Source organism: Peromyscus maniculatus, chromosome 3 (genome assembly GCF_049852395.1).
Source record: "Peromyscus maniculatus bairdii isolate BWxNUB_F1_BW_parent chromosome 3, HU_Pman_BW_mat_3.1, whole genome shotgun sequence".
NCBI classification, from domain to species: Eukaryota; Metazoa; Chordata; class Mammalia; order Rodentia; family Cricetidae; genus Peromyscus; species Peromyscus maniculatus.
The window spans coordinates 22,767,235-22,794,251 of record NC_134854.1 but is presented as its reverse complement, the minus strand read 5'-3'; the positions used below and the strand labels follow the sequence as shown (position 1 = coordinate 22,794,251).

Sequence of the window (27,017 nt, the reverse complement as noted above, 5' to 3'; positions counted from 1 at the left end):
TGCCTCCCCCTTCCCCCGGCCACACCCAGAGCCACTGGGAAATCCCACCTTCCAGGACACGGTCTCATTACCCCTCCCACCCGCACTCCTAGAGGGCGTTTTGTCAGTCTGGACTATCTACGGTCTCCTCAGAGTTTGTTTAGCTGACTGGCCAGAACACCTAAGTCTTAGGCACCAGCCTCGGCTAAGCCGGTTCCACGTACAGGCGGTCACTCGACCAATAAGATTTGCTGTCGGCTAGAGCGTGGCTTCTTGGGAAATGTAGTACCCAGGCCGGCCTTCTTCTACGACTGCAGCCGGAAGACTACACTTCCCAGCATGCTCAGCGAAAGGAAGGCTGACCCAGGCGGGCGGCTCCACGTGACTACTCACTATGGCTTCCCTGTGTTGTAGCCGGCTGTCTGGTGGTCTTGTGTGATTTGTTAGTTCTCAGCGCCAGGGTAATCGTCTCTCGACCTCGACATGCAAAAAATCAAATCTCTAATGACCCGGCAGGTGAGTCTTGTAGTCTGAAGCAAACAGGTCCTTCCTCCCGGCTGGGAGAGGAACCGAGCGCCCAGACCCCGGGCAGTGGTGGGCGGAGGCTTCAATTATAGGTGGTGGTAGGTCTTAGGGGCGCTGGGCAGCAAAGTAGTACCCTGGAAAACTCACCTGAGCCTCCTTAATCCGACCTCGACCTTTTGTGGGTAGTGTCCTCTTAGACACAGTCATTTAGACAAGGCCAGCCAGGGAGTTGGGCTGTCTTTGTCTCCCCTCTGCTTTTGCTTCCTTTCCAGGACAGCCTCAGCTGCTTTGCAGCGTCCCCCTCATCCCGACTGGCGGTGATTTGCCAGTAGGTGTCCTGGGTAGGGACATGGGTCTGTACAATAGAGAAGACTGGAAAAGAGCTAAAGTGAAGAAACAGGGCTATTTGTAGGCAACATTGCTACCGTTGTGGTTCGGGGGCAACTCTCCAAACCTTGTAGATGTTTTCTGGATGTGAAAATGAAAATGACAGTTGCTTTTCTGTTCCTCCTATCTCAGTGTACCGCTGTGAAGGTCATCAGTAAGTTAGTGTATGCGAACATTCTTTGTGTATTGCTACTTAAAAAAAAAAAAAAATCCTTGTTATGGCAAAACAGTGTCTTTTTTGTTCTTGCCAGAAGGATAATTCATGAATAAGACTGCTCTGTGTCTCAGCTTCCTTCAAGAAGCTGCTGAAATTTATTTTTTTAGGTATTGATCACTTTATTTCAGAAACCTTTGTTTTGACTGTAGCATATATATAGAATTTGCTATTTTTTCTTCGTTTTAATAAGAAGCAAGCATAGTTTAGATGAAAGTTTTAAATCATTGTGGCTTAAAATGTTGGTAGAATCCTTTCACTAAAGTTTCACTTGCCATGTTTTTTCCTAACAAAAGAGAACAGGAATACAAATGACTTCCTTACATACTTGAGAATTCAGAATTTTAGCGATGGTGGGACAGTTTCATATAATTTCCGATAGACAGTACTTACATGATCCTGGTATAACAGTTTTCCCTTTTTGAGGAAAATATGATTGGTGTCAAGAAAGTAGAGAAAATGTTCTGTGAATAATAAAAGTCAAACAAAGAAGTAGGTGAGTAGAGGCATCTAGCAGCCTTCACATTTGAACACTGGTGCTTCCTGTTGCTTCTTACCTGAGAAGGAGTTTGGAGGCTGCTCCATCCTGAGTGGGGAGGAGAGAGAGCAGATCAACTCAGAGCTGACCTGCAGCCCCTCAGGTGCTAGCCAGTTACGTGCTGGTTTTCTTTCTGTCTGCCTGGTCCTGCTTGGTAAGCAGTATGCTCATTTGTCTGTTATGCCACTTGTAAACTGCCATGGGGCTGCTGTCCTTAAAGCTGGTGCTCAATTCCATTTGGTGCCTGGGTTACCAGAGGTATGTAGTAGCTTTGGTGATTTGAGTTTTTGGTTTTGAACCTTACCTTGTGAATGAGTGGGAGAGAAGAACCAAAAAATTCCGGATAACTGATGTTAATATATTTATAGTGTTTGTAAATGTAGTGCAGACTGTGCTGAACTTGCTAATTCTTAAACCTCAGTCAGTTTATTGAATTATAGTAGGTTATATCTGTGTTTAATTGGAGAGGAAAAAAAAATCTCCAGATCATATGCAGGAAGCTGGAGCTGTACTTTAAAAAAAAAAAGTAAGGTAACGTTAGGAGGTTTATACAAATGTGTGGCCCTCCTAATTATATGTGTTTAAAGCTCTACATATCTAAGGTTTCTACATATTTGATTATTATGCTATTAATGAATATTAAAGAGAAATGAAATTCTGGTGTATGAGATTTTAATTTTATTTGTGTTCTCTCTCTCTCTCTGGCCATTTTGATCTTTCTTTGCAGAAGATTTGCAGGGAAGGATGCACTTTGCTATCTGGCCTTATTTAGATGAGATCTGTTACTCACCATTCCCCATTATGCTGGCCTCTTTTCTTTCAGTTCAATCAACAAATTGAATTGAGCATTATGTGCCAGGCACTATTCCAGGTTTGAAAGAGGCATCAGTGAATAGAATAGACAAGTTCTAAGGCAGACATGGTGAGCAGTGCTTGAGGGAAAGAAGGTGAGCAGGCTTGGGAATTTTGACAATTTAGCATCAGTTACATCTTTACATGCAGGGTGGGCATAGAAAGCCTCAGTGGGAAGATAATGCAAAAGACCTGAAAGAAGTGAGGAGGTGAGCTAGGTGGGCAGATACCAGCAGAAGAACAAATTCAGATGCCCCAATGTGGGCAGAGTAAAGGGAGTAAGGGGAAAGACCTTAGGAGATGAGGTCAGGATGAGGGCATAGAGCTGAAGGCAGGAAGCAGGATCACACTGAACAAGGTGATAGAAATAACGACTTTTATTCTGAGTGAAGTGACAGACAAAGGAGCCATGTAGTCTGATAGAGCACTCCAGAAAGGCCATTTTGGCCCCTGTTTTTTTAGTAATAGACTGAGGGAGGAAAAAGCAAGAATTGAGAGATGACTGCAGTGGCCCATGTGGTAAAGAGTATGGGCCCGGTCCAGGGTGCTAGGGGTGGAGGTGCACAGAAGAGGCTGGATTGTGGACCGGTTGTAAATGGAGAGCTAGAAAAATGTCCTTATGTGTGTGTAAATGTCAAGGATGGTCCACGTTGGTTTAACCCCGTAGATAGACAATTGAATCTGACTCTTCTGAGATGGAGGAAGTAGGAGGAGGAGTGATTTGAGTGAAGAGGCTTTTCGACTTGTGAAACGCTGCTTAGATATTAAATAGAGAAAAAGCAGAGACCTCACCAAATGTATCTGAGTTTATGGGCAGGAATCTGAGGCATAGATAAACCTTCAGGAGTTACAAGTGTATGGCTGTAACTCCTTCAGTTACAGACAGACAGACAGACAGACAGCACTGCCTGAAGTCAAGTGGAGTGGCTGTAGACACATGAAAAGCCTTTTCCACTCCATGTTGAGAGATAGATTATGCAGAGTGGAATATGAAGGAGCTGTCAGTTTTATGAAGTCTTAGCAACTCAAATGACCACCAGCATGTAGCAGATGCTTAATAAATATTTACTGAATATTCATTAAGCTAGATAGAGAGAAAAACAAAGAACAAGGCTTTGAAAGCTGCTGTAGATCAACCAGGTAAGACTTGGGTGAGAGTTAGATTTGGAACCTGACAACACTTACTTACTTTCACAAAAATTATTTAACTTTTATTTTATGTCCATTGATGTTTTGCCTGCATTTATGTCTGTGTGGGCGTGTCAGATCCCCTGGACCTGGAGTTACAGACAGTTGTGGCTGCAATGTGGTTGCTGAGAATTGAACCCGGGTCCTCTGGAAGAGCAGCCTGTGCTCGTACCGCTGAGCCATCGCTCCAGCCCTGACACCGGCACTTATGAAGTGGTAGGGAAGAAATTCTGGCTAGGGTAGGCTCAAGAGAAACATGGGGGAGAGAGTTGGAGAGAAATTGTGAACACTCAATCTTGCTAAAAAGAGAAGGAAACACGAATAGTTGCAAATGTCCTTTTGTTCTGATAGAACACAATGGCTAGTCTCATAAGAGGAACAGAGGTTCATATAGCTGTAATGGAAGTGTCTTTGTTATTGGTCTGATGTGGACAGAGAAAGTGCAAAGTCAGGTGTATTGATGCTGAAATTTATATATGCTTAAATTGTAAAGAAAAAAAAAAGCAAAGAGAATAAAAGATAGTGGATAGTGATGATAACAAATGTTTTTGTTTACTAAAAATAGAGCACCACAGTTACAGCAATGAATTTGAGCCTTAGATGAAAATAGCAGAAAACTAACTTTATTTTGGTAAGAACTAAAAAAAAAAAAAAAAAAAAGATGATGATGAAAGGGTTAATAACTTATAGTCTTAAATTACAGTTGAGTGCCAGATATATTTATAGACAGCTAGGTCTTTATTTTTTTTCATTTTTGTTTTGTTGAAAGAAAAGCCATTTTTCTGTGATCCTAGTAATACTAAGAATAATGGTTAAAACTCAAGGAATGTTTGCAAGGTAGCTGGTCCCGCTTTGGTTTCTCATGGGAGCTGTCTCATTCTTTCTAACAATCCCTGAGTTATCACATGGTTGGGGTATAATCACAAAACATGGCTGGCTGGGAAGGTTGTGCAAGGATGCAGGAGAGTCAGGGTACAAACCAGGTGGTCTCCCATTCTCCTGGCTCCTGACATAGGGCTTCCAACTTTTATTATTCTTATTTTGTACATTTGGCAGAAAGCTGCCATGCTTACTCTTGATAATTATGTAGTAATTTAGAGGTGAAACCTTTTTCTAGATACAAGTATATATCACACTTGCATTCTAGCATTTAGGGAAAGAGGCAGACATGCTATATTCACACAAAGATTTCTGTCAGATTAGTTAGCTTTGAAAACGTTTAAAGACATGCTAATTACACTTTGAAAATGGTATTTGAGTAACAGTATTGTTTGAATTATCATTGAGTAACAGTATCATTAATGAAGTTTTACTTCCTATGTGTGTCGTCTATAGCTAATATATGTCTGTGGAAGTTTAGTTGTCTAAGTCAGCCTTGCCATTTTTGATGCTGTGCCATCATGTGAGAAACCCAATGTAGGACAAACAGCCCAAGCCTTGCGATAGGCTCCAACATGTACTCCATTGCAAGGCATATTAGACTACAGTAGACTTTAGTGTTTCTGGAAACTGCAGGCTGCAGTCAGTTGCATGCTCCCAGGAGAACAAAGTGCTGAGGAGTTGGAGAGTGGAGCCTGCACAATAATTTCTACCCAGTAATTCTGTCTGTCTGTCTGTCTGTCTGTCTGTCTCTCTCTCTCTCTCTCTCTCTCTCTCTCCGTGTGTGTGTGTGTGTGCACGCGCGCAAAACTTTGGAAACTTTGCTAGCCATTGGACAATAGAGGCAAATACCATTTGCTTTCTCCTTTAACCTGAGTCTTAAAGTATGAAGGAAGTATGTGCACTTAGTATTTAAAACTTCACTGATTGGGCTGAGAGATTGTTTTGAAAATGTCTATAACTGTGTTTCTGAAGTATTAACAATCCTTTGAGACACCTGAGGTGCTAGTTAAAATGCAAATTCCTGATCCCAGTCCAGAAGTACCTATTCGTTAGTTTCATGTTGGGCCCTTGGATCTTTAAAAGTTCCCTGGATGATATTACTGGACACAATCTTTAGTTATGCTGGGAAGTACTGTATGCCTTGAAGCATAGGGATTTAGGAAGATTCCTAAGATGAGATACTTCTGAAGCTGGTGGTGTGTTGGTTTTCTATTTTTTGGAGACAGGAGAGAGTGATAACAGGAAATAAGGATGGGTGGACTGGATACTCTAGGAACAATGGTAGAAAATACTGTCATAAACCTGTAGATGTGGCAGGTGTTATTTCCTTGCAAGCAAGATAAGCACCCTACATCTTACAGAGAACAGTGTTTGAGTCTGAAGTAACTGACAGAAGCACACCATACATTTTGGTGACTAAGGACCCCAAAAGGTCAGTATGAGGCACCTCAAGCGCAGTGCAGCTATGTTAGAAATCTCTCCTCAAAATAACGTCTAGCTGCTTTTGCCTAAAAACTAATGTCAGTTCTTTAAATAGCGTATTTTAAAGATGGGGCTTTGAAATGGAGTTTAAATGCCGAGTTCTTTCTGTCTTCCCAATTTTCCTTGGTATATGTAAGGCTTTCAGAATCCTTCACTTGATGTGCATATAGACGGTACCACAGTGCTAAAGAATGGCTGGAAACAGTGAAACATGGAGTTTATGTCTTATCTTAGGCAGCAAGAATTGGCTACATTAGTGAGAAATAGTCAAGGTTAACAAAGGGCTTTAATTAGCATTTTTAAAAGTGTTGAACTAGAGCGGTTGGTTAGTGTATTTTTATCTGTAAATCATGAGACTGTTGCTTGCTTGGATCCTTTTTTAAGGTGAATTTGTTAATGATGGTGTCATGTTTCCCTCCTTTGGTTGTTTTAAAGTTGTGGTTAAGTTAGACTTCTGCTGCTGTGCTGACGGTGCCACATGACACTCTTATTTTAAACTACTAAGAGCACATCCTTGCTTTCATAGCAGACCATATGTATTGTAATAGTTGGTCTTAGAATGTATATTCTCTGTATTTTCAAGAAGGTAAATCTCATTTGAAAACTGTCATGCCTGTTTCACTAGGTGTGTTCAATCCTTTTACAGTTCTTTAGCACAATTAAATTGTGTTTGTCTCATTTTGTCTTTTTTAAGGGTCTGAAAAGCCCTCCGGAGAGCCTCAGTGATCTTGGTGCCTTTGAGAGTCTTCGGGTCCCTGGAAAGGTATTGATCTACATGTGTGGTGTGACTTCTCACCTCCACAAGAGCAGACTTACTGCCTCTGTGTGCTAATTGCTTCCCTGAAGCTCTGCTTCCCACAGCAGGTGGTTGCTGGGCTAAGCCAGGTGATGTTTGTGCTTTCATTATGAGGGGAGTCAGTGGTAGAGTCCACACTGCCAAATTAATAAAGTTAGGGTTTATTATATCAAATTCCTGGCTTGAAGGCAGATATATATGTATATTTTGCTTACTTTGTTGCTATAATTTAAAAAGTTAAAGTAATTTATTAACTGACTTTTTAATGCTGTAGCATTACGAGCCCTGAAGTATATTTAATTATGTTTTTCCTTTGGGCAGAGAATTTTGAATAAACCAGTGAAACCCAACTTATACTAAGTCTGATGCATTTCAGATTTTAATTTCCTAATATTCATGTGAACATCTCAGTTTACAAGTTTAATATTTGCCACTTGAAAGCTAGCTGGCTTTCCCCTGGAGACCGCCAGCCATTGTTAACCCTGCTGCTGGTGTCTGTGCTGCTGCTGGTGCCTGTGCTGCTGTGAGCTGTGCTGTGGATCACAGCTCCGCCACGATGAAGGACTTCAAAGGGGTTTAATTGGAGGATTTGTGTGTGTGTGTGTGTGTGTGTGTGTGTGTGTGTGTGTGATTTGTTTTTTTTTAACAGCTGTTTTTTTTTTTTTTTTTTGAACCCAGGGTCCCCTACTTGCTAGGAAAGTAATCTATCACTGAACTAAACCTCTAGCCCCTGAGCATCATAATTAAAAACACTCTTCTGCTGTGTCTGGCATCTCAATACAAGAAGCTTTTTTTCTCTTACTATAATTTCTTTTACATTTTTATTTTATTATATGGGGTTACATAAGGCATCTTCATACAACTCTATAATGCACTTGGGCACCTCTCTCTCCACAGCCTTTTGCTGTCCAGATGGTTTAGCTTCTGCTTTTATGTCATTTGTACGTAACCAATTTTATGTATTTATAGAGTCTTGGACCTGTAAATGAGAGAGAATATGCACTGGCTGTCTTTGAGACTGAGTTACTTTGCTTAATATGATCATTATGTCTGTTTTTCTGTAAATTACATAATGGCTCAAGAACCTTCTATTATGTATGTAAGTCGCATTTTCTTCATCTATTCCTTGTTGTTGGAAACCTCTGTTGGCTTCATAGCTTAGCTACAGTGACTAATGTTACAGCAGACATTGATGTGCAAGTTTGTCTCTACTATGTTGCCAGGAGTCTTTGGGTTAATGCACAGAAACTGTATACGGAATTGCATGGTAGGTCAGTTTTTAGTTGATTATGGGTGGACTGGTTTACAGTCCCACCAGCAGTTCCCATCCTTGTCAACATATGTGCTGTTTCCTTAATACAGGACTTACCTTGTTCAGTTCTCCCAGGCTTCTCACACCCCAGTGTCCGCTCTCATCTCCTTTAGACACCTTCACCAGTGGAGTAACATCTGGACTTACTGTTAATCTTTATTGGAGTTCATACACAAGCATAGTGTCTCTGTATGATAAAATGCCAATAATCCTTTTGCATGAAGTAGTTCAGACAAAGACTTGGGCATCATATATATGTGTATATAATTATGTATGTATATAAAATTATAAAATATGTTATAAATGGATGTGGTGCAGTTAGGAAGTAAGGACTAACCATACATCGTAACTGATAAGCAATTGTTTTTATTTATTTGATGAAGAAAAAAGATGATTATACATTGTGGACCTACTTTGAATTTAATTGTATTATGTTTCAGAATCAATGTCAGGTTGATGAGTGAATCTCAGTAAAAATATATGAATTTCTTAATAGAAATGGTCTGTTGTCGTTAAACCTCAAGATCTGTTTTTGTTTTTTTTTTCAGCAGTAGTGGCAGTGGGTTTACGTATAGTTTTCCTATGGACACTTGACTGTGTTTCTTTGAGATATGTGGCCCTGGGTAGAGTGTACAGTCTGGGGTCACAAGATCAGCAAATGAAAATGGTTCAGGTGAATGTCATATCTAAGCACCGGTCTTTTTGACAACATACTAAGGAGTTCTTGGATGGTAAAGTAGCTAATAGGAAGTGATGCCTCTGATGTAAGCTGCAGCTAGCCTCGTGATAAGAAAGCCTCCCCAGCTCCTCATGCCTGTTCATTCTCTGCTTGCTGACAGCCTCACAAGAACTAGGGACTGCAGTGCTGCTACCCTCTCTCTAAATGGCTCTACGTACACAAGAGCCGTACAGTACAGAATGGTGATGCTCTGGTTGGTAGACTGAGTTTGATGTGAATCAGGCTTGCAGTCACTACTGAGCATGACAGCTAAAAGAACTCTGGGATTGCTTACTGAGTGTGGCTTACTTTAACTTTAATGCAGAGCATTACACATACATACATACACACATAGATATATATCTATATATCTATGTGTATATATATGTATGTGTATATATGTATGTGTATATATATGTATGTGAATATATATATATATGTTTTTTTTTTCAGCATTCTGAAGGTTGATGTTTTCTTCTTGTAGTCTCCCTGTGAATTTTCATTAACAATTTTGAGCATTGACTGTGTTCTAGACACACTGTAGGAACTGGCAGTACAGCAGTGGAAAGACAGGTCCTTCCGAAAAGCTGAGGCTTTGCTCTTGTTACATTCATGTCAGAGAAGGCACATAGTAAACAAGATGATTGCAAATTATGACAAAAACCTTGAAGGCGAGTAGGTGATGAGATGAACTCTGAGGCTGGGTTGCTCTGCTTGAAGTGTGTTCCCCTCATGTTGTGTTGCAAGAGTGGTATATGTTTCAGAGATTTTGAAATTCTGTAATCTATCTCTTGCATGGAAAATACAGTATATTAGTGGGGTTAAAGCTACTTAGTGGTGGGTTAAGATGGATGTGTTGATACTTAGTTTATGCTACTTATGTAATTTAAATGCAGTGAAGGAACATTTAAATACTTCCACTTAATGGCATCACCACACACATAAATATATAGGCAGAACATTGAAAATAATCCCTCTGTTCAAGAATGAGCTTGTTTCTTTTTCTTTGTAATGCTATAGCATCCCTGAACCCCAGAGTATATTTAATTACGTTTTTCCTTTGGGCAGAGAATTTGAATAAACAAGTGAAACCCAATTTATACTAAGTCTGATATATTGTAGATTTGAATCCCCTAATATTCAGCTCCGTTTACAAGTTTAATGCATGAATTCTTTTTTCTTTATTATAATATCGTTCAAGTTGGAAGAAGAAACTCTCAATTCAGGAAAGAAATAGATTAGCTTGAGTTGTGATATATTGCAAGGCTTTAGAATAAACAATAGAATGTATGGGAGTGGATTATTAGGATGGATCATATTACTGTTGGCTAGGTTAAAAATGATTAATGTTTGCAGATTCCATGCTGGTTCAATTCCCTAGGAAAAGGAGGGCAGTGAAGGAGAACTGAAGAGCCAGAAGACCTGCTTCTTTTGTTTTTGTTTGTTTGTTTGTTTAGTTGTATTTTTGAGACTTGTGTAAGTACTATTGGTGGCTGGGAATCATCTTCATGGTGGTGGAGAGCAAGGAGCAGTTGCAGAGCAGGTGCACTGATGCAGGGTCCTCTAGAGACTGATGTAAGAGGGTGATGGGCTCTGTGCTGGCTTGTTACTCGGATTGAAGGCGAGCCTGCTGATAAGGAGATGCAGACCTGAGGTGGAGAGATGCAGAAGCGTTGAGTTGAGGGACATTGAAAACCACAGAGTCCAAGACGGAGGAGCTCACTAGATGTGGGAGGTGAAAGACTGGAAAGCACTGAGGCTGGAGGTGCTGTGGTGGCTTCTCTCAGCACAGAGCTTATTCTTTTAAGAGAGTCTGGAAAAACATTAAAACTAATGAAAAACAAAGAGGGTCTGCACTGGATTTTTTCTGCCTGATTCTCTGTTTGTGCAGTCCCTTCCCTCCAGCATTAGGGTCTCATTATTGGCAGACAGTTTAATATTCATTGAAGCTGAGAATTATTATTATTATTATTTTTTTTTTTTTTTGGTTTTTCAAGACAGGGTTTCTCTGTGTAGCTTTGCGCCTTTCCTGGAACTCACTTGGTAGCCCAGGCTGGCCTCGAACTCACAGAGATCCGCCTGCCTCTGCCTCCCGAGTGCTGGGATTAAAGGCGTGCGCCACCACCGCCCGGCGAGAATTATTTTTAAAGATAGCTTAAAAATTTTAATGTTTCCAACGTCATTATCTTCAGTGTTTTTCATATAATAAATTTAGAAATATAATAAAATCCTGGACTTGGGATTTCTCTGTGCAGCCCTGGCTGTCCTGGAGCTCGCTCTTTAGACCAGGCTGGCCTTGAACTCAGAGATCCACCAGCCTCTGCCTCCCGAGTGCTGGGATTAAAGGTATGCGCCACCACCAACCATCACTCGACATTGGGTTGACATTTTTTTTTTTTTTTTTTTTTTTTTTTTTTTTTTTTTTTTTTTTTTTTTTTTGGTTTTTCGAGACAGGGTTTCTCTGTGTAGCTTTGCGCCTTTCCTGGAACTCACTTGGTAGCACAGGCTGGCCTCGAACTCACAAAGATCCGCCTGGCTCTGCCTCCCGAGTGCTGGGATTAAAGGCGTGCGCCACCACCGCCCGGCTGGGTTGACATTTTTAACTGATTACAAGAAATAAGTACAAATATTTGGCAAAGGATCAAATACAAAATTTGATTATTTTTTTGTGATTTTTAAAACTATCAAATGCAATGAATTTGTATGGTTAAAATCATTTTTATTCATTACTTTTTGCATAAAACGATTAAAATTCTTTTATTACCTAATTTTATTAAAGTCTAGATTAAAATAGTCGTATTTTTACAGCCTTGTACAAATGTTCAGAAATTATTTAGCTGAGTTCTCCTTCCAAATTGTAATGTAACCAGTCTTCCACTAGATGGCACTGAGAACCTGAAGAAAACAGGGTAGGCTTTAAAGCCTGCTTATGTAAAGCACAGAGACAAACTGAGGAAGCCGCTGCATTTGATAGATTATTACTGTTGTTCTAGTGGGAATATGAGAAAATGTGCCATTTCCCCATGTAATCAAACATCTTGCAATTCATTATAATCTTATGTGGTACATGGTTTTAGGGTATCTGAGATCTGAAAATAGATTTTGAATTGTTTCATTTGGAAGTAGATCAAACCTATATCTATCTGTTCAGTGATTTATGACTTTAATAATACTGATCGAATATTGAGAACTGTATTTTTTTCTTCCTATTCTTTGTGTGTAGATTTTGGCAACTAAATTTATTTTTTGCTTTCAGTTAGAGCTCTAACGTGATGTTAGCTCTATGAGACTGCAGCTTCTGGCTGCAGCAGTTATAACAGAATGTCATTTTTGTGTTGCTGTCTTGGCTGGTGAGAGAAAGCTAACCGTTCAAAAAAGAAAGCCGAGCAAGACAGGGAAACAAACGGCAAATGTGTACTTTAGAAGAACAGAGTCTCTCCTTCCCACTGTCCTTCCAGCACACACAGTCAGTCTCTCCCTCTGTCCGTCTGTCTCTAGACACTGCCATCTAGGTATATAATCAAGCATATGTAAATGGTGGTGTGATAAGGGGGGAGTTGGGGTTCCAGTATTTATTAATTGTCTGCAGAGTTTTGATTATAGCCTATGAACTGAAGAATTTCATGTCAATTTACATGACATAATTATGTAATTTACTTGAATAAAAACCTAAAACTAACTGTTAGGTGTTTGAGCTGTTGTGTGTGTTGACTTTAACTGTGAGGGGGGTGTTGTGCAGTTACAACTAGTTACTTTTGGATTGACTTTGGCTCAATTAGTATGGAGTTTGGGATAATTTGAAAGTAATAGCTAAATGCAAAACTTAGTTATTTTTTTCTTAAGCACAGATGCATTCTCTTAAGAGATGAATCCTTAGTATGAAATTGCTTTGTAAAGGGATCGTCTAGTTCCTTAGATTACATAAACATCCTAGAAATGTTTTCATAACATCTTTCATTTGAGGGCTTAAATTGTTTTATGGATTTGAATCCCCATAAAACCTTTTGTTTTTATGTTGAGATAAGAAGTAGCCTGGCTAAAGCAGAGATATTGACTAAAATGTCTGTTATGATCGTTTTTCATAAAGTTACATTCATATGTGCATTTTATGTGTTTGCTCATGTAGCTTTATCTGCCTCCGAGATAATAAAAGTGGAAGAGCAGCCTAGGCGGTAATGTATTCAACCTGTGTGAGGGGAAACAGCTCCAAACATCAAGAAACTCTTGGTCTGACAGTCTGCTAAAATAATCCTGCTTGCTTTATGCTGTTAAGGAAACACTGAACATTTATGCTTGCTGTTGGTACAGTGTCTGACACAATGGCATATCTTACATATTTTAACTAGAGGAATACATAATTCTGACGCATATACATACATGGATGTTCTGCTTCTTGGAGAATATGTATTTTTTTTTTTTTTAATTAGGGCTCTTTATTGCTTGACCCTGCGGCATAATTTCAGAGTTGCGTTTCGTTTTGTTCCTCAGTTTAGACTTGAATTTCTCTCTGTTCTTCTGTCAGGTTGAGAGCACTTGTGTCTCGGTGTCTTTTGTGTCCGTCCTTCCCTCTGCTCAGCCTCTCCTGGCTGTTTATTTGTTCGTGGTCCCTCTTTAGTAACCGGTTAGGGCGACGCAGAATTTCACTCACCCCTGGCTGCTGTCATCCAGGAGAGTTTGAACATGTTGAGAATAAAATGGCTGTTGTTAGCTGTAGCTCCTCCGGCTGAGCAAGGGAAGGCAGTGGAGCTTGTGGATCGGGCTCGCAAGCTCCCGATGGCAGTGTGGGGCGAGCTGGTTTGCTCTTCTGCTTCTCCGCGTTCACTTCCTCTGTCTGCATTTAAATCCGTGACTTGAATTGTTCCTTTCCAGCTTTAGTTCTGAGGTGCATTGATGTACATTTTCTGTATTTTAGTGATTAGCAGTTAAGTGTTGTTGCATTTTATATAGCCTTGTTGGCAGATTAGGTTGGATTTTCACATTTTAGAGAGCATTTACACTACATTAATCTTAATACTCATTTAATCATATACTATCAACCAGAACACTTACTATAAAATAAATCCTTTAAACACTTCATTAATAATAAACAGTTGGCAAGACTGAACTGTTTAATTGTAAATTAGTTTGACTATCTCATTATTGTAACCTTTTTTCTTAACATATATTGATATGCCATGAAGAATTTTATTTGGTTCTATTTTTTCTCAAGTTTGCCTTAAAATTTTTTGTAGGAAGTCTTTATTTTGTGTATAAAGTATTATCTCACACTTATAAATTACTTTGTCAGATTCTGATTTAGATAAAGAATTGCATATTTTTATACATCTCCAATGCTAGGAAGTGAGTTTTTAATTCTAGCAGAATTATGCAGCAGTTATATAAAGCTATGAAATAAAGCCTTTTCTGTTTATTTTTCTCATTTGCATACATAAAATACTCCCAAGTCATCTAATACTTTCGTTATTTCTTGCTAATAGAAGAATTAAGAGTTTATGCACCATGTTGCCTACCAAAACTGTTTTTGTTTCCTATTCCATTTGAATACAGTTGACTGTTGAATATAGTTTGATCTGTAATTATCGGCGTGCTGTGAAGCCTGGTGCTGCAGAGCATAGTGATGAAGACTAAGGAGCGGTTGCAGTTTGAAGTGTGCGGTCTGACTGAGCATGCAGCCTAGCGCCGAGGAAGCATTTAGGGAGTGATTAGGTGGGAGCAGAGCCTGATGGCTGCACATGCAGCGGCACAAGAGACAGTCGCTTTTGAACAGTTTGAATGAGCTCAGCTGTGTGTTTCACAGGGAGCTTGCTCGAAAGGCTGAAAGGAGGGCTATTTTATAGGGATACAGTGGCATATCTGGGTTTTTAGTTTGGATGGAGTTCTCCATTGTATGTTCTGTGTCTTTTCCTGCCTTGCTAGTTTTCATCGCTGCCCTTTTCAGAATGTTGTATTAGAGTATGAAGTATTCCATGGTAGTTCTTTGTCTTCTCTGATGTTGACGGAGTAGATCTCCAGGAAGGAATAGCGTCTGACCTTTGCACTTATACAGATTGTACTGTTCTTATAAATTCATCACATTTTGAAATGTACATTTGTGAGATATTTTTAAATGAAATCACATTTTTTTCCCTTTGGCAATTTTAATAACTTTAAAACAGATGAAAAATTAAAAGTGTAGGTTTGAAGAGGCTAAATCATATTTCCAAGGTTCTAGAGATGCAACTAAAGGCCGAGTCCCTGGCCTCAGGTCATCCACCCGGTACTGACTGCTGGAGAGCATCAGCGTGGTGTCGTGTGCCGGTGCCAATCAAGCCCTTAAGATGATACCTTTGATCATTTCGTGTACTGGATTTCTGGCTTAGCTACAAATGGTAGTTTCTAATGTTAGTGATTTTGTAATGTACAACATTTCTTTTTGAATGGTACCAACTGCATTTATTTGTTTGTGGTGCTTAGGCAGCATTACCCTCCCGAGGCTTGTATTTCAGATGCCTGTGTCCCTTTAAGGGAGGGAGGTTTGCTAGAGAATTCTGAGTCCCTTTTCTTTCCATCCCTCTCACTTTATATTTGTATCGAATGAGTGAAAGCTGCCTGTTTTCCACAGGTGGTGTGGATCACACACACACACACACACACACACACACACACACACACACACACACACACACACACACACACACACCCTATGCCAAATTTGAACACCACTCACTGTTCAGGGTGCTAAGTGGGTTAGAGTTGCAAATAACTTCCCCTTCCCATCTGCTACTACCCCAGAAGTGCAGCTTTCGTGTGTGTGTGTGTGTGTGTGTGTGTGTGTGTGTTTGGGTGCTTGAAAATATTCACATGGGTATGGACCAGAGGCCAAACTTTGTTGTTCTTCAAGAGCCTTCCACCATATTTTTTGAGACCAGATCTCTCACTTGGAAGTCGGACTGTATTAAATAGGCTGTGTGGGATGGCTAGAGAGCCCAGGAATTAGCTTGTCTCTACCTCCCTGCTGCTGAGGTTACAGGTGCAAACCTCTAGCCCTATGGGTTCTAGAAATTAAACTTAAGTTCCATGCTTATGAGGAAAACATGTTAGCAACTGAGTATTTTCTCAGGCCCAGGATGCTGGGTTTCTTGCTGTGCTCATGGGACCTATCACATACTGTTGTCCAGAGTATGCATATTATTGGCCCTTTCTGTTAGAGTATTTTATAAATAGAGTTTGGTGTACACAGGCTTGCTTTTTATTCCTGTGTTCTCTTTCAAATGTAGTAGGATTTTAAATTTAAATACTACATTGTTCTTTTAAATTTCTGACATAGTGTTCTAACACTTTTAGCTTGAATTTACAATAGGAATTCTTAGTTTATAAATTAAAAATATAAAATGTTATGCCTTAACATTCAAGCAAATTATTTTTAATAAATAAAAAGTATGCCCACAATAAATCATAGAACATCATTCTGTATCCTTTAATTGGCTACAAATAGTCTAATGATTTTGTAGATTTACTTAGTGATGATTTAGGCTGGTAGGCTGGGGTAGAGCTCTGGGATCCATGTGGAAGAAGGAGATAGTAGAAGGAGTGAACCAACTCCTGCATGTCGTCTCCTGTCCTGCATGTGTGTGCTGTGGCACACCCTCCAATAAACAAACAAACAAACACAGTTAGTGATGATTCATTAAGATTTTTGCTAATCAGTATGTTAATGATGGTAAGTTTTTAAAACAATTGCTTCTTTTTTGTACTTAAATATATTTGATATTAACTCTGAAAAGTTGGATGACTAAGTTGTATGTTTATAATAGCTGGGGGGCTTTTGGCATTTTATAGCTGTCAGGAGGAGGAGGGTTAGTTTTTCTTAAGAGTGTAGCCCATGGTCTGTCAAAAGGCCACAAGTCTAAGGATATTTGCAAACACAAATTGGACTTGATGGGTTTCAACTATAAAGAGAATGCAAAGTTGGGAAGGTAGATAAGAAGGGGTGGATCGAGGAGGAGGGTGGGGAGCTGAGAAAGATCAAAGCATATTAGGTGGAATATTCAAAGAACTAATTAAAAACAATGTCTTTGTTTTGCTGTTGTGTGTGAGGAAGTCTTTGGCTTCTCTTAGACAGTCTTGCTGGATAGCTCAAGCTGCCTCAGCCTTCCAAGTATTGGGATTATAGGCATGTGTACCATACCTACCTTATTGTAGTATCTTGATTAACCAGTGTGGGAAGAAGTAGATATTGATAAATTGAGGACATTTTCAGCTAACCAAAGGTTTGTCAAAATAATTCAATGAAATTGCATAGCATAAGGACACTAATATTAGAGATAGGCATCTGTCTGTCAATCTTCTTTAGGCCTCATTGTGTATCATGAGAAAGAAGACCTTTATCTAATACTCAGCTTTGATACACAGTCAGATCCTGAATTACAGTGTTAGTACACATTGAAGGAAGCATCCTGGAACACAGCGTGAAGTTTGAAACTATCCTTGAGCCAGTGATTCTGAGCTGCCCTCTCTGGTTTCTAGCAGAGTTAGGTGCTGGCTGCCAGAGTTCCGGTGCTGACTGGGTCCCAGAGGTCATTGAGAAGGTGTTTTGTTATGTGTGATTAGACCGATCACAGAATATTATTGATGGGATAAAATGTGTGTCTGTGATATGTGCCTAAGGTAGATTCAGGGAGTTGCTTGCATTTATTTTCTTAAACATTAGTTCCTTTAACCTTTTTGGCATATGAGCAATTCAGAATACAATTGGAATTCTTTCTTCCTGCCTAGTAGAAAAGCAGTATTTTAGTGTTTGGGGCTATTTCTTAGTTTTCTGGTTCCTAATTGTGTCCTTGGTCAGAATGGCTCTCAGAGGTGCATGATTGGAGCCACAGGTCATTTGTTCTGTGTAGATGGGATTTGAACAGTTATACATACAATAATTTTGACTTTTTTTTTTTTAAGGAGGAATTCAGGGAGCTTCGAGAACAGCCGAGCGACCCTCAAGCTGAACAAGAGCTAATTAATAGTATCGAGCAAGTCTATTTTTCTGCGGACCCGTTTGATATTGTTAAATATGAGCTGGAGGTAAAAAGAAACTTTGATTAAAAGACATCTAAAGCTTATTTTCTCAGTGCATAGGAATGACTTTGTGAGATCGGAAGTTTGGAGAGAACTAATATTTCTTAATAACACTAATGGGTCTGTGATTATCACAATGTGAACTTACTGAACTATTAGCCCATGTTATTAAGTGCAGCTCGAGCGTGCTGGGTGGGGAGGCAGCATGTTGCAGTGCTGCTTCTCATCATGTTTTCCCCATTACCTAATATGTTCAGGAGATGCCAACCAAAGTGAAATTTAAAACGTAATTGTTTAAGATTTAAAATGAATGCTTAGAAAAGCTATGTAGGACCTTTTGTTTGTACACAGGGCCTGACTCTAGGTGTTCGGACTGACTTCAGCTCCTAGGTTTAAGTGACCTTGCTACTCCAGCTTGGCTAGGGCACTGACTCTTTTGATCATGACTATGTATTGTGCTGAAAGGCCCCTGTACAAAACTGTCTGAATGCTGACAGTATAAACTCATGGGACTCCGTAAGAAAAGTCAGAATAGCAAAATACCTTTACACTTGGAATCTGTTTCCCAGCTTATACAATTGCATGTTCTCTTGCTGCTTTTCCATGCTGACTTAATTCAGAGTGTTGCCCGTCACCGTGGTATTCAGTTCATTCATAATATTCCAGAGGCAAAAGTCTACGTTGAGATTTCTTATAATTAAGGGTAGCAGGTAGAGTGAGGGATCAATGTTAGAACTTTTCTTGATTTCTTCTGGCCTGAATTGTTTGTAAACACTCCCTGTTGGGAGGCTGGTGGAGTCTGGCTTCCTGGAGGAAGAGCAGCTGCAGAGGGTGTGGCAGGACTGGACAGGGTGGAAGCAGAGGCTTGGGTAAGACAGCTCCGTAGGCTTTGTGCCTGGAGTTGAGCAAACATCGGAGGACAGTGGGATGGGCCACTGTTGCATGTCCACTTTGTAGTGCTCTAGGTGGAAGTGTTCTGGGAAAGGAAACTGAATTTGTTGAACTGTTTAGCTTTTATTTATTCATTCATTCATTCATTCATTCATTCATTTTTTATTTATTTATTTATTTATTTATTTATTTATTTATTTATTTATTTATTTATTTATTTATTGCTATAGAAGCTTCCACCTGTTCTCAATCTGCAAGAATTGGAGGAATACAGAGACAAATTAAAGCAACAACAAGCTGCAGTAAGTAAAAGCATTTGTTTTTGGTGAAACTGTACATGAAAAGGAGATGTAATGTTTATAGAGAAGAACTATAGATTAATATATACACATCCTGTTGTCAGTCACGATTCAGTGACGTGTTTGTATTGTTTTATGTCGCTGTACTTTTCTTGCTGTTGCTTTGGTAGGTTTCCTTTTGGAGATTGAGGCCCTGTCTAGATCCAGGATGTACTCAAAGGGCTTAGAGCTTCCCCCCAGATTAGGAGGCACCTGTAGGTGCCTGCTTTGTCTCTATGACTTCCCTATCCAGGATTTTGTAGTGGAACATCTCTTAATCTCAAAGTAGAAGTCTCACTTACAGTTGAACTGTAGTAAAGAGAATGTAGAACTACGAGTCAGAAAGTCATAGTTGTCGCTATATAACTGTGACAATGGGCAGCTTGCCTAACTTCACTGACTCTTGTTTTACTTGTACAGTGATAGGTGGGCTCACATTTCCTTTAATGCTATGAAGTTCTGCGATTCTGGACTTCCTTTGTGTGAAGCTGAACTTTTATGAAGTTCACTGGAAGATTAGTTAATGATACAGTGGTCTTATAATTATTTTAAGCTAGAGTTTGGATTTAACACATGATTGTTACTAACGCATCTCCAAGTCCAGGAAATAAATGCTCCTCTTGTCTCTTACCCACAGAGGAGCACTAGGAGGTTTTGTTGGGGTCGGGTAGCAGTGGGGTGTACAGTGCAGACTAACAGTGACCACACCAGCAGTCTTCCTCGTGAACTCAGCGGGATACAATTAGAAGGGCTCTTTCTGCATGTTGTACACATTTCCATGTGGCGGATTTTGTGATGTAGAGCTAGAGCTTCTTGACTTCATTTTCTTATGGCTCCTCCCTGACACTTTCTTATGGGAATTGTGTTGTCTAAATTAAGCTATTGTTAGTCCTGCAGAGTCTTTAGAATTGTTAAAACAATATTGAGGATTAACATTGAGGTTTCTTCACTATCTGGTCTAAAGCTGTTTAAAGCTTGTTTGTGTTAACTTTAATGAAATACTTCTTAGACAAAAACAGTGTATATAGAAAATAGTTTATATCACTTCAAAGTTGTTATATGCATATTAAACAAACATTAAAGGGTAAATGGAGTCACTTAATATATTTCAAAGTTTGTTCTCATATGGACTGGGGAAGTGGAGTTAACTGTGCACCCACTAAGTACCTGCCCAGTACTGAAAGCTTGGTACTAGATGTTATGAATAGTTGAAAAGGCCCCTAAAGTTTAAGAGCCTTATGTTCAAAGTCATTATATTATTAACCTGTGCACACTGATATTATTCATGGAGTTGGAGAACAAAACCTTCATAGTGTTCCAACTAACCAACAAACCCAAACAAACTGATGAAGAAACCCACATATTTTTAGCTTTTCAAAGTAGGGCAAGAAGTGACTTGTTTATTTTCTAATGTGGTGTAAGCAGCAAGCAGCTTCTCTTCCCTACAGATGAATTATCTCTGTAAAATCAGTTAATTAACTTTTATCTGAGACCCTTCCCCTTGAAAATGGTTGTGCTTTTCTTGGTGTTTGTTAAGTCAGAAAGTGAAGCACATATTCCCAACATGCATAGGGCCCTTCATTGAGTTTCTAGTGAGGTTATGTCTTATGTTGCTGCTACGCTATTTTATACTTACTTCATAGCCTAAGTAAATGTTTACAGGATGATCATTCTAATACTGTTCCAGAAGTTATCACAGAGACTTATATTACTGGCTAAAGTTTGAAGTATATAGTATAATGGAAAGTGTGAGGGAGTTTTCATTATTTCTTCTATTTGATTGTATGTTCTTGTAGGTCTCTAAAAAAGTAGCAGATTTGATTCTTGAAAAACAGCCTGCTTATGTAAAGGTAGGAAACTCTTTGCCACTTATTGTAGTAAAATTTTAAAATTGGTTGAGTGACTTACTTGAAACTTAAGATATACAAAAGTTATTCTTTTGTCTATATTCTATAGCAGTATAGTGTGTGCATGTGTATGCATGTGTGTATGTGTATATTTGTGACATTTTACTAAACTGAATATAGAAGAACCAATGAAAATTGCTCTCATGAACTTTGTGTCAGTTGTATACATTGGTAATTCAATCTGGGTTATTGTGAAAGTACATTGCTATTGGAACTCGATCTGTATAGCTGGATCTCTGTCCTCACAAGAAACAGAGAGCCTTACATTGGAAAGAAGTTTTGTTGGATAAGAATGCTTGAGGCATATGCATGGGTTTGGATTCCAGTACCCATGTGAGGAGTTGGGTGTGTTTATATGTGTGCCTGTAACTCCAGTGTTGTGGGACTTGGAGACAGAAGGATCACTTGGAGCAGAAGGATCAATTTGCTGGTTTTCAGCCTAGCTCTGGGTTCAGTGAGAGACCCTGTCTAAAAGGACCATGGAAGAGTGACAGAGCAGGACATCCAGTATCCTCTGGCTTCTGTGTGCATGCACAATTTCTCATAGTGCACGCATACATTGAAAAGGGAGGGAAAAAAGAAATGAAAAGCTTTCAAAATTCATGGAAACCCCTTAGCAAACAGAAATCAGGTTTGTCATATCCGTAATTACATTATAAAGCTATGTTGGGCAGAAGCATACATAAATGGATATATTATTGGTATGTATTCCTGCCTGAAACAGATTGATTGGGTTTAGATTTCCTTCCAATACTGACTAAATATTTTGTCATTTGTCATTGTGGAAATCAATTGGAAGTAGGTATTTTAAATTAATTTTCATGTAATGTTCTAACAGTTTTCAAGTTGAAGTATCTTTGTTACTAGTTTGTTTTCAAAGCTGGCTTTTCTTTGAAAACACTAGAGTCTTTGCTAGAATGTCATATGAGTAGGAAGACAGCAAATGCCTGAGACCGTAATCTGTCTCCTCTTGGTACAGGAGCTTGAAAGAGTGACTTCGTTGCAGACAGGTCTTCAGCTGGCTGCTGTTATCTGCACAAATGGGAGGAGGTATTGCTTTCTATGAGTTTGTTCGCTAAGCTCAGAACTATTTCAAGAGCAGCTGTGAGATCTCTTATTGATCCTGTGGTATTGTTGATATTGTTGATACCATAATATATAGAGTACCCTTCAGTAAGCAGACAGGTAATCTAAACCTGCCGAATACCCACAAATTTCCTTATAGGTTAGAAAATCAATGAAACTAGTACTCCCACTGTTTGTAGTGAAGAACCAGTGTGTTCTCCCCGCCTCCCTCCTTCTCTCTGTTATAGGCTATTTTTGTAATATACAATAGAAACAGATTATAAGAAAAGAAAAGGAAACAACAAATGCTACATCAGTTCCATTTTTTTTATTACTAGGTTTACAAATAATAAGATTATTCTGTCCATCTTCGCACTGTTTTGAGATGCCTGTTCTTAATCGCTGTGCTTTGTTTACCATGGCCATGAGCAGTTGATGGGTGGCAGCAGTCCACCCACCATGTGTGAGTGATGCTCCTCACTTCAGTAGTAACCTGGGTCTCGAGCTCATTGCTTGCCTAACTGCTGTGTGTGGGTAGTACTCCTGTCGTATAGGAAGTTCTCACGCTGGTGTTCCCATCCTCAGACACTTGAATATTGCGAAGGAAGGTTTTACTCAGGCCAGCTTGGGCCTTCTTGCAAATCAAAGGAAGCGTCAGTTGCTGATTGGACTTCTGAAGTCGTTGAGAACCATAAAAACGTTGGTATGTATGAGTCACTTTTTAAAAATTAAAACTTGTAGACTAGAGAGATGGTTCAGTAATTAAGAGCCTAAACTGCTCTTCTAGCAGACTTGGTTCAATTCTCAGCACCCACTTTCGGCGGCTCACACCTGCCTGTGACTAGGGGCCATGGGGTCTAGAGCCTCCAGCCTCTTCAAGCACCTGCGCTCACATGCTGATACTGCCCCACTCTTATGTGCACATAATTTAAATTGAAAACAAAATCTTCAAAAAAATAATAGTTTCAGAGTTGAAACAGATTTGACCTTTGATTTTTTTTCCTTTTCAGCAAAGAACGGATGTACGCCTAAGTGAAATGCTAGAGGTAAGCTAACAAACTTTGTAAATTTCTTGATGCTAAATTAATATTACAAAGAAAAATCATAGAGGACAAAATTCTAATTGAATTTGATTGGTATCTGCCATAAGGGGAACATTTAACAGGAAAGGTACTCGAGCCTTTTTTGTCAACATATTTGGAAAATGAAGTTTGTTTCGGAAAACATTTACTTTGTAGTGGCCTATGCATGCTGGCTTTAGGCTTTTGCCATTGTCCAAACAATCAAATTAAATTTCACAATGAACTTATAGAAGTGACTTCTGAAATGAGTAATATTTTCCTTATATTTGGTATTTCATATAGTAATTAGTTTCTCAAGGTAGCCATCTGTTTCTCTTTGGTATTCTCTGTCACAGTAAGCCTTAATAAAGCATAATGACAAATATTATGGAAAATTATACTTGATCTTCCTGGGATAAGTACGTTGTCATTGTCTTAGCATCCATGGTGTTTGAATTATATCTGCTGGATTTAAATACAAGCATAAAGAACTATTTTTGTGGTTTTCTGTATAACCAGTGTTACTTCTAAACTATAACTACTCCATTAGGCTCTGAGACATCTATGGGAAATACTCATTTGACATTAAATTACGATTTGGCTAACAGCATGTTCTTAAGTTACTCGGTTAATTAGTTAATTACTATGACAAAATACCTGAGAGAATAAACTAATAGGGAGATTTCCCCTCAGGGTTTCCAAGGTTTCAGTTTATGGTCACTTGGGTCTGTTGTTTTTAAGGCTGTGGTGAGGCATTCCAGCATGGCAGAGGACCTAGCAGATAAATATCACTTTACTCGTCTCTTGGCAGCCAGGAAGGGGAGAGGGGTGCGGAGGGGAGGGCACATCCACAGTGACCTGCTTCCTTCCAGTTGGCCCTACTTCTTGAAGACTGCACTGCAGGCTGGCCACCAAGACTGTCACATGGGTCTTTGGGGTATAGTTCAGTTTCAAGCTATGCAGTTGCCAGTATTTTTTCAGAAATATTTATTGATCACTTGGTGGTAAAACAGTTGAAACCTACTTGTGAATAGAATTCTGTAGCTGGAATGTTTCTCTCCAGGTCCTGCCAAGCCCCCGCAGTCCCGCAGCCCACTTATAAAATAGTCACTCAGAAGCTTATATTACTTATAAACTGTGTGGTCATGGCTCAGGCTTCTTGTTATCTAGTTCTCATATCTTAAATTAACCCATTCTATAATCTATAAGTTGCCACGTGCCTTGTGGCTTACTGATATCTTAACATCTGCTTCTTATCTCAGCTGCTAGCAGCATCTCCTGACTCAGCCCTCCTGTTCCCAGAATTCTCCTCTATCTTTGTCCCTCCTATACTTCCTGCCTGACAATGGGCCAATCAGTGTTTTATTTATCAATCAATCATCCATAGCAGAAGGCAGACTGTTTGGCACATTTTTTTAGAAACATTACAGGAAGATACCCAAAAGCTAGAGAAAACCCTCCCTGGGAAGCAGCTCTGACTCTGTAAGTCATGCTCTGGGGAAACTGTTACACAGTATTCGAAGGAACAGAGTAGTTGCACAGTTTTTCTCTATGTATATTTTAGACCTGAGGTTAGTTGCCTGTTGTGTTAGTCATCAGTCATTAGCAGTCTGCTGTTTGATTAGAGGCATATTGTTGGGTTATCAGCAGCAGGGCCGTGTTTCTAGTCTAATGTCTTCCCCTCTGTCCTAGGAGGAGGACTACCCAGGAGCGATTCAGCTGTGCCTGGAGTGTCAGAAGGCTGCCAGTACTTTCAAACACTATAGCTGCATAAGGTAAGGCACCACCTGATGCTATTGTCAGTCATTTTATTTAGGACCTGTTCAGCATATGATGTCAATAAGCATTGAGGCTTAATATGGAGTTCTTGGTTTAACACTTGTGTTCTTAATGGGCACTACAGTAAAGTAATGCACAGCTGTTAAGGTATGGAAGAGCAGATGCTTTTCAATCCTTCCCCTTGTTACCTCTTAAAACTCTTTTCATGGTCTTTCCAGTCTTAGTGATGTCATTTTGGTACACTCATAGGTGAGAATAAATCTGTTCCTATCTTCCTTGGATCTCTTGAGGACTATTCCTCTAAGCTGGTGGTTCTCAGCTTGTGGGTCATGACCCCCTTGGGGCGGTATCAAATGAACATTTCACAGATACTGAATGTCAGATGGCCTGCATCTCAGATATTTACACTGTGATTCATAGCAGTAGCAAAATTACTGTTAGAAAGTAGCAATGGAGTAACTTTATGGTTGGGGGTCACCACAGCATGAGGAACTGGACTAAAGGTTGCAGCTTTGGGAAAGTTGGAAACCACTGGACTAAGCTTTGTCCATCATGGAAATGTTGAGAGTATTATTTCAGCTTGTTTTAAAGATCCAGATGGTTCAAATGGTTAGTCTTTTGGAAAATTTAAATATTATTTTAGTTTATATAATAACCATCTTTGTGGTATTTAGTGATTGTATTTTAATGTGTTTTGCTTCTTGTTTGAAGTGGATATTTAAAAAATATACAGTGTTGAACTGGCTGCCATTTATTAACTGTCATTATTAAAAAGCTTGACAACAGCATTTCCACTTAACTGGATTATCTAAGTGAATATAGAATTTCCTCTAGTATGTTGACTATACTCAGAAGTCCCTTTCTTCCCTTCTTCTTCCATTCGTTTTAATATTTTTGCTTTGCAAAGGTGGGAATTGAACCCAGGGCCTTGCACAGATACTTGGAAACTTCTGACATGTTCTGAGTTCCAAAAAAAAGCATAGAGTGCCCATTTAGTTATTTTTTTGGTACATTTGTTACAGTGGTAATAACTTGGCTTTGGGAGGCGGTTGTGCGTCTACTGAGTGTTTATACCAGGTTCTTTGCTTTGAATGTGAAGAGACTGTGGGGGACCATACACAGTGCAGCCAGTACAAACCTTTATGTGCTCTTGCATGGACTGAATAGAGCTAGAACTGGGCGTGCAAAGCCAACAGTACCCATGCACTAGGAGCACTGAGATCTCACTTTTCCTCCAGGCATTGCCCTTGGGGGGTCTCCTAGGAGGACCTGAAGGAAGAAGGGACTGAAGGATAGTTAGGACAAAATAAAAGAGCCATGGATAAGAAATTCCTACACCGTGAGTGAAATCTTAATTTTATTTGCCAGGCAAAATGAGGACTGAGAATATCTGTTGTATTTATCAACAAAGCAGTCATAACCAACCATTTTGGAGTCAGATTTAGGGAGAGTTGGCTGAAGTGGAGGTGTAAAATGAGGAAATTTTGTGAAAACACATGGAATTAACAAAGAAACATGAATATTTGAAAGTTGATGGAAAAGAGTAAGATCTGGAAAGTAAAATAGAACATAAAACGCCGGACTTTGCAAGGACTGACTTTGCAAAGGTCACTGTCTATTACAGGAGGAAAGGGTGAGTCTAGAATTTGGAGGCAGGAAATGGAGGAAGCTGGTTAGCTGTGGAAACTATACTTTCCATTAATTAAAAATTCTATTTTAGTTATGCTAAAGTAAATGTCTTCTATAACAAGATTTAGCTGTAAAATGTCTGAAAGTAATTCCAATTTGGGCTTTTTAAAGTTAGTAGGAAGTGCCACTCAAGACCTTTTATATATTAATGGATATTGTGATACACAGAAGGGGTGTTATCAGACATGAAATTGAAAGTGATCTGAATGACAGTCTCAATTAATAGTTGCTTGATCTTAGAACGCACACTTTGTTTATATACATGAGAGAGAGTGATGTGTGTGAGGCTTGTCTTTTTCTATGAATGGGTAGAGGTGCACTTGCATGTGCCAAGAAAGTTGGGGTTGCATGAGTTCACCCTAAGTTCCT

General features: G+C 39.4%; 1 protein-coding gene across 1 annotated transcript in view; it reads left to right on the top strand.

Annotated features, from left to right (window-relative positions):
- Positions 1–318: 318 nt before the first annotated feature.
- Positions 319–27,017, top strand: part of Vps50 (VPS50 subunit of EARP/GARPII complex) — a 107,248-nt gene continuing 80,549 nt past the window's right edge. The window contains exons 1-9 of the mRNA XM_006991203.4: positions 319–495; positions 6,742–6,810; positions 17,802–17,924; positions 19,040–19,111; positions 20,944–20,997; positions 22,034–22,104; positions 22,705–22,822; positions 23,130–23,165; positions 24,873–24,955. Of these exons, the coding sequence (XP_006991265.1) occupies positions 463–495; positions 6,742–6,810; positions 17,802–17,924; positions 19,040–19,111; positions 20,944–20,997; positions 22,034–22,104; positions 22,705–22,822; positions 23,130–23,165; positions 24,873–24,955 (659 nt within the window). The 5' untranslated portion in view covers positions 319–462. The remainder of the gene's footprint in view (positions 496–6,741; positions 6,811–17,801; positions 17,925–19,039; positions 19,112–20,943; positions 20,998–22,033; positions 22,105–22,704; positions 22,823–23,129; positions 23,166–24,872; positions 24,956–27,017) is intronic.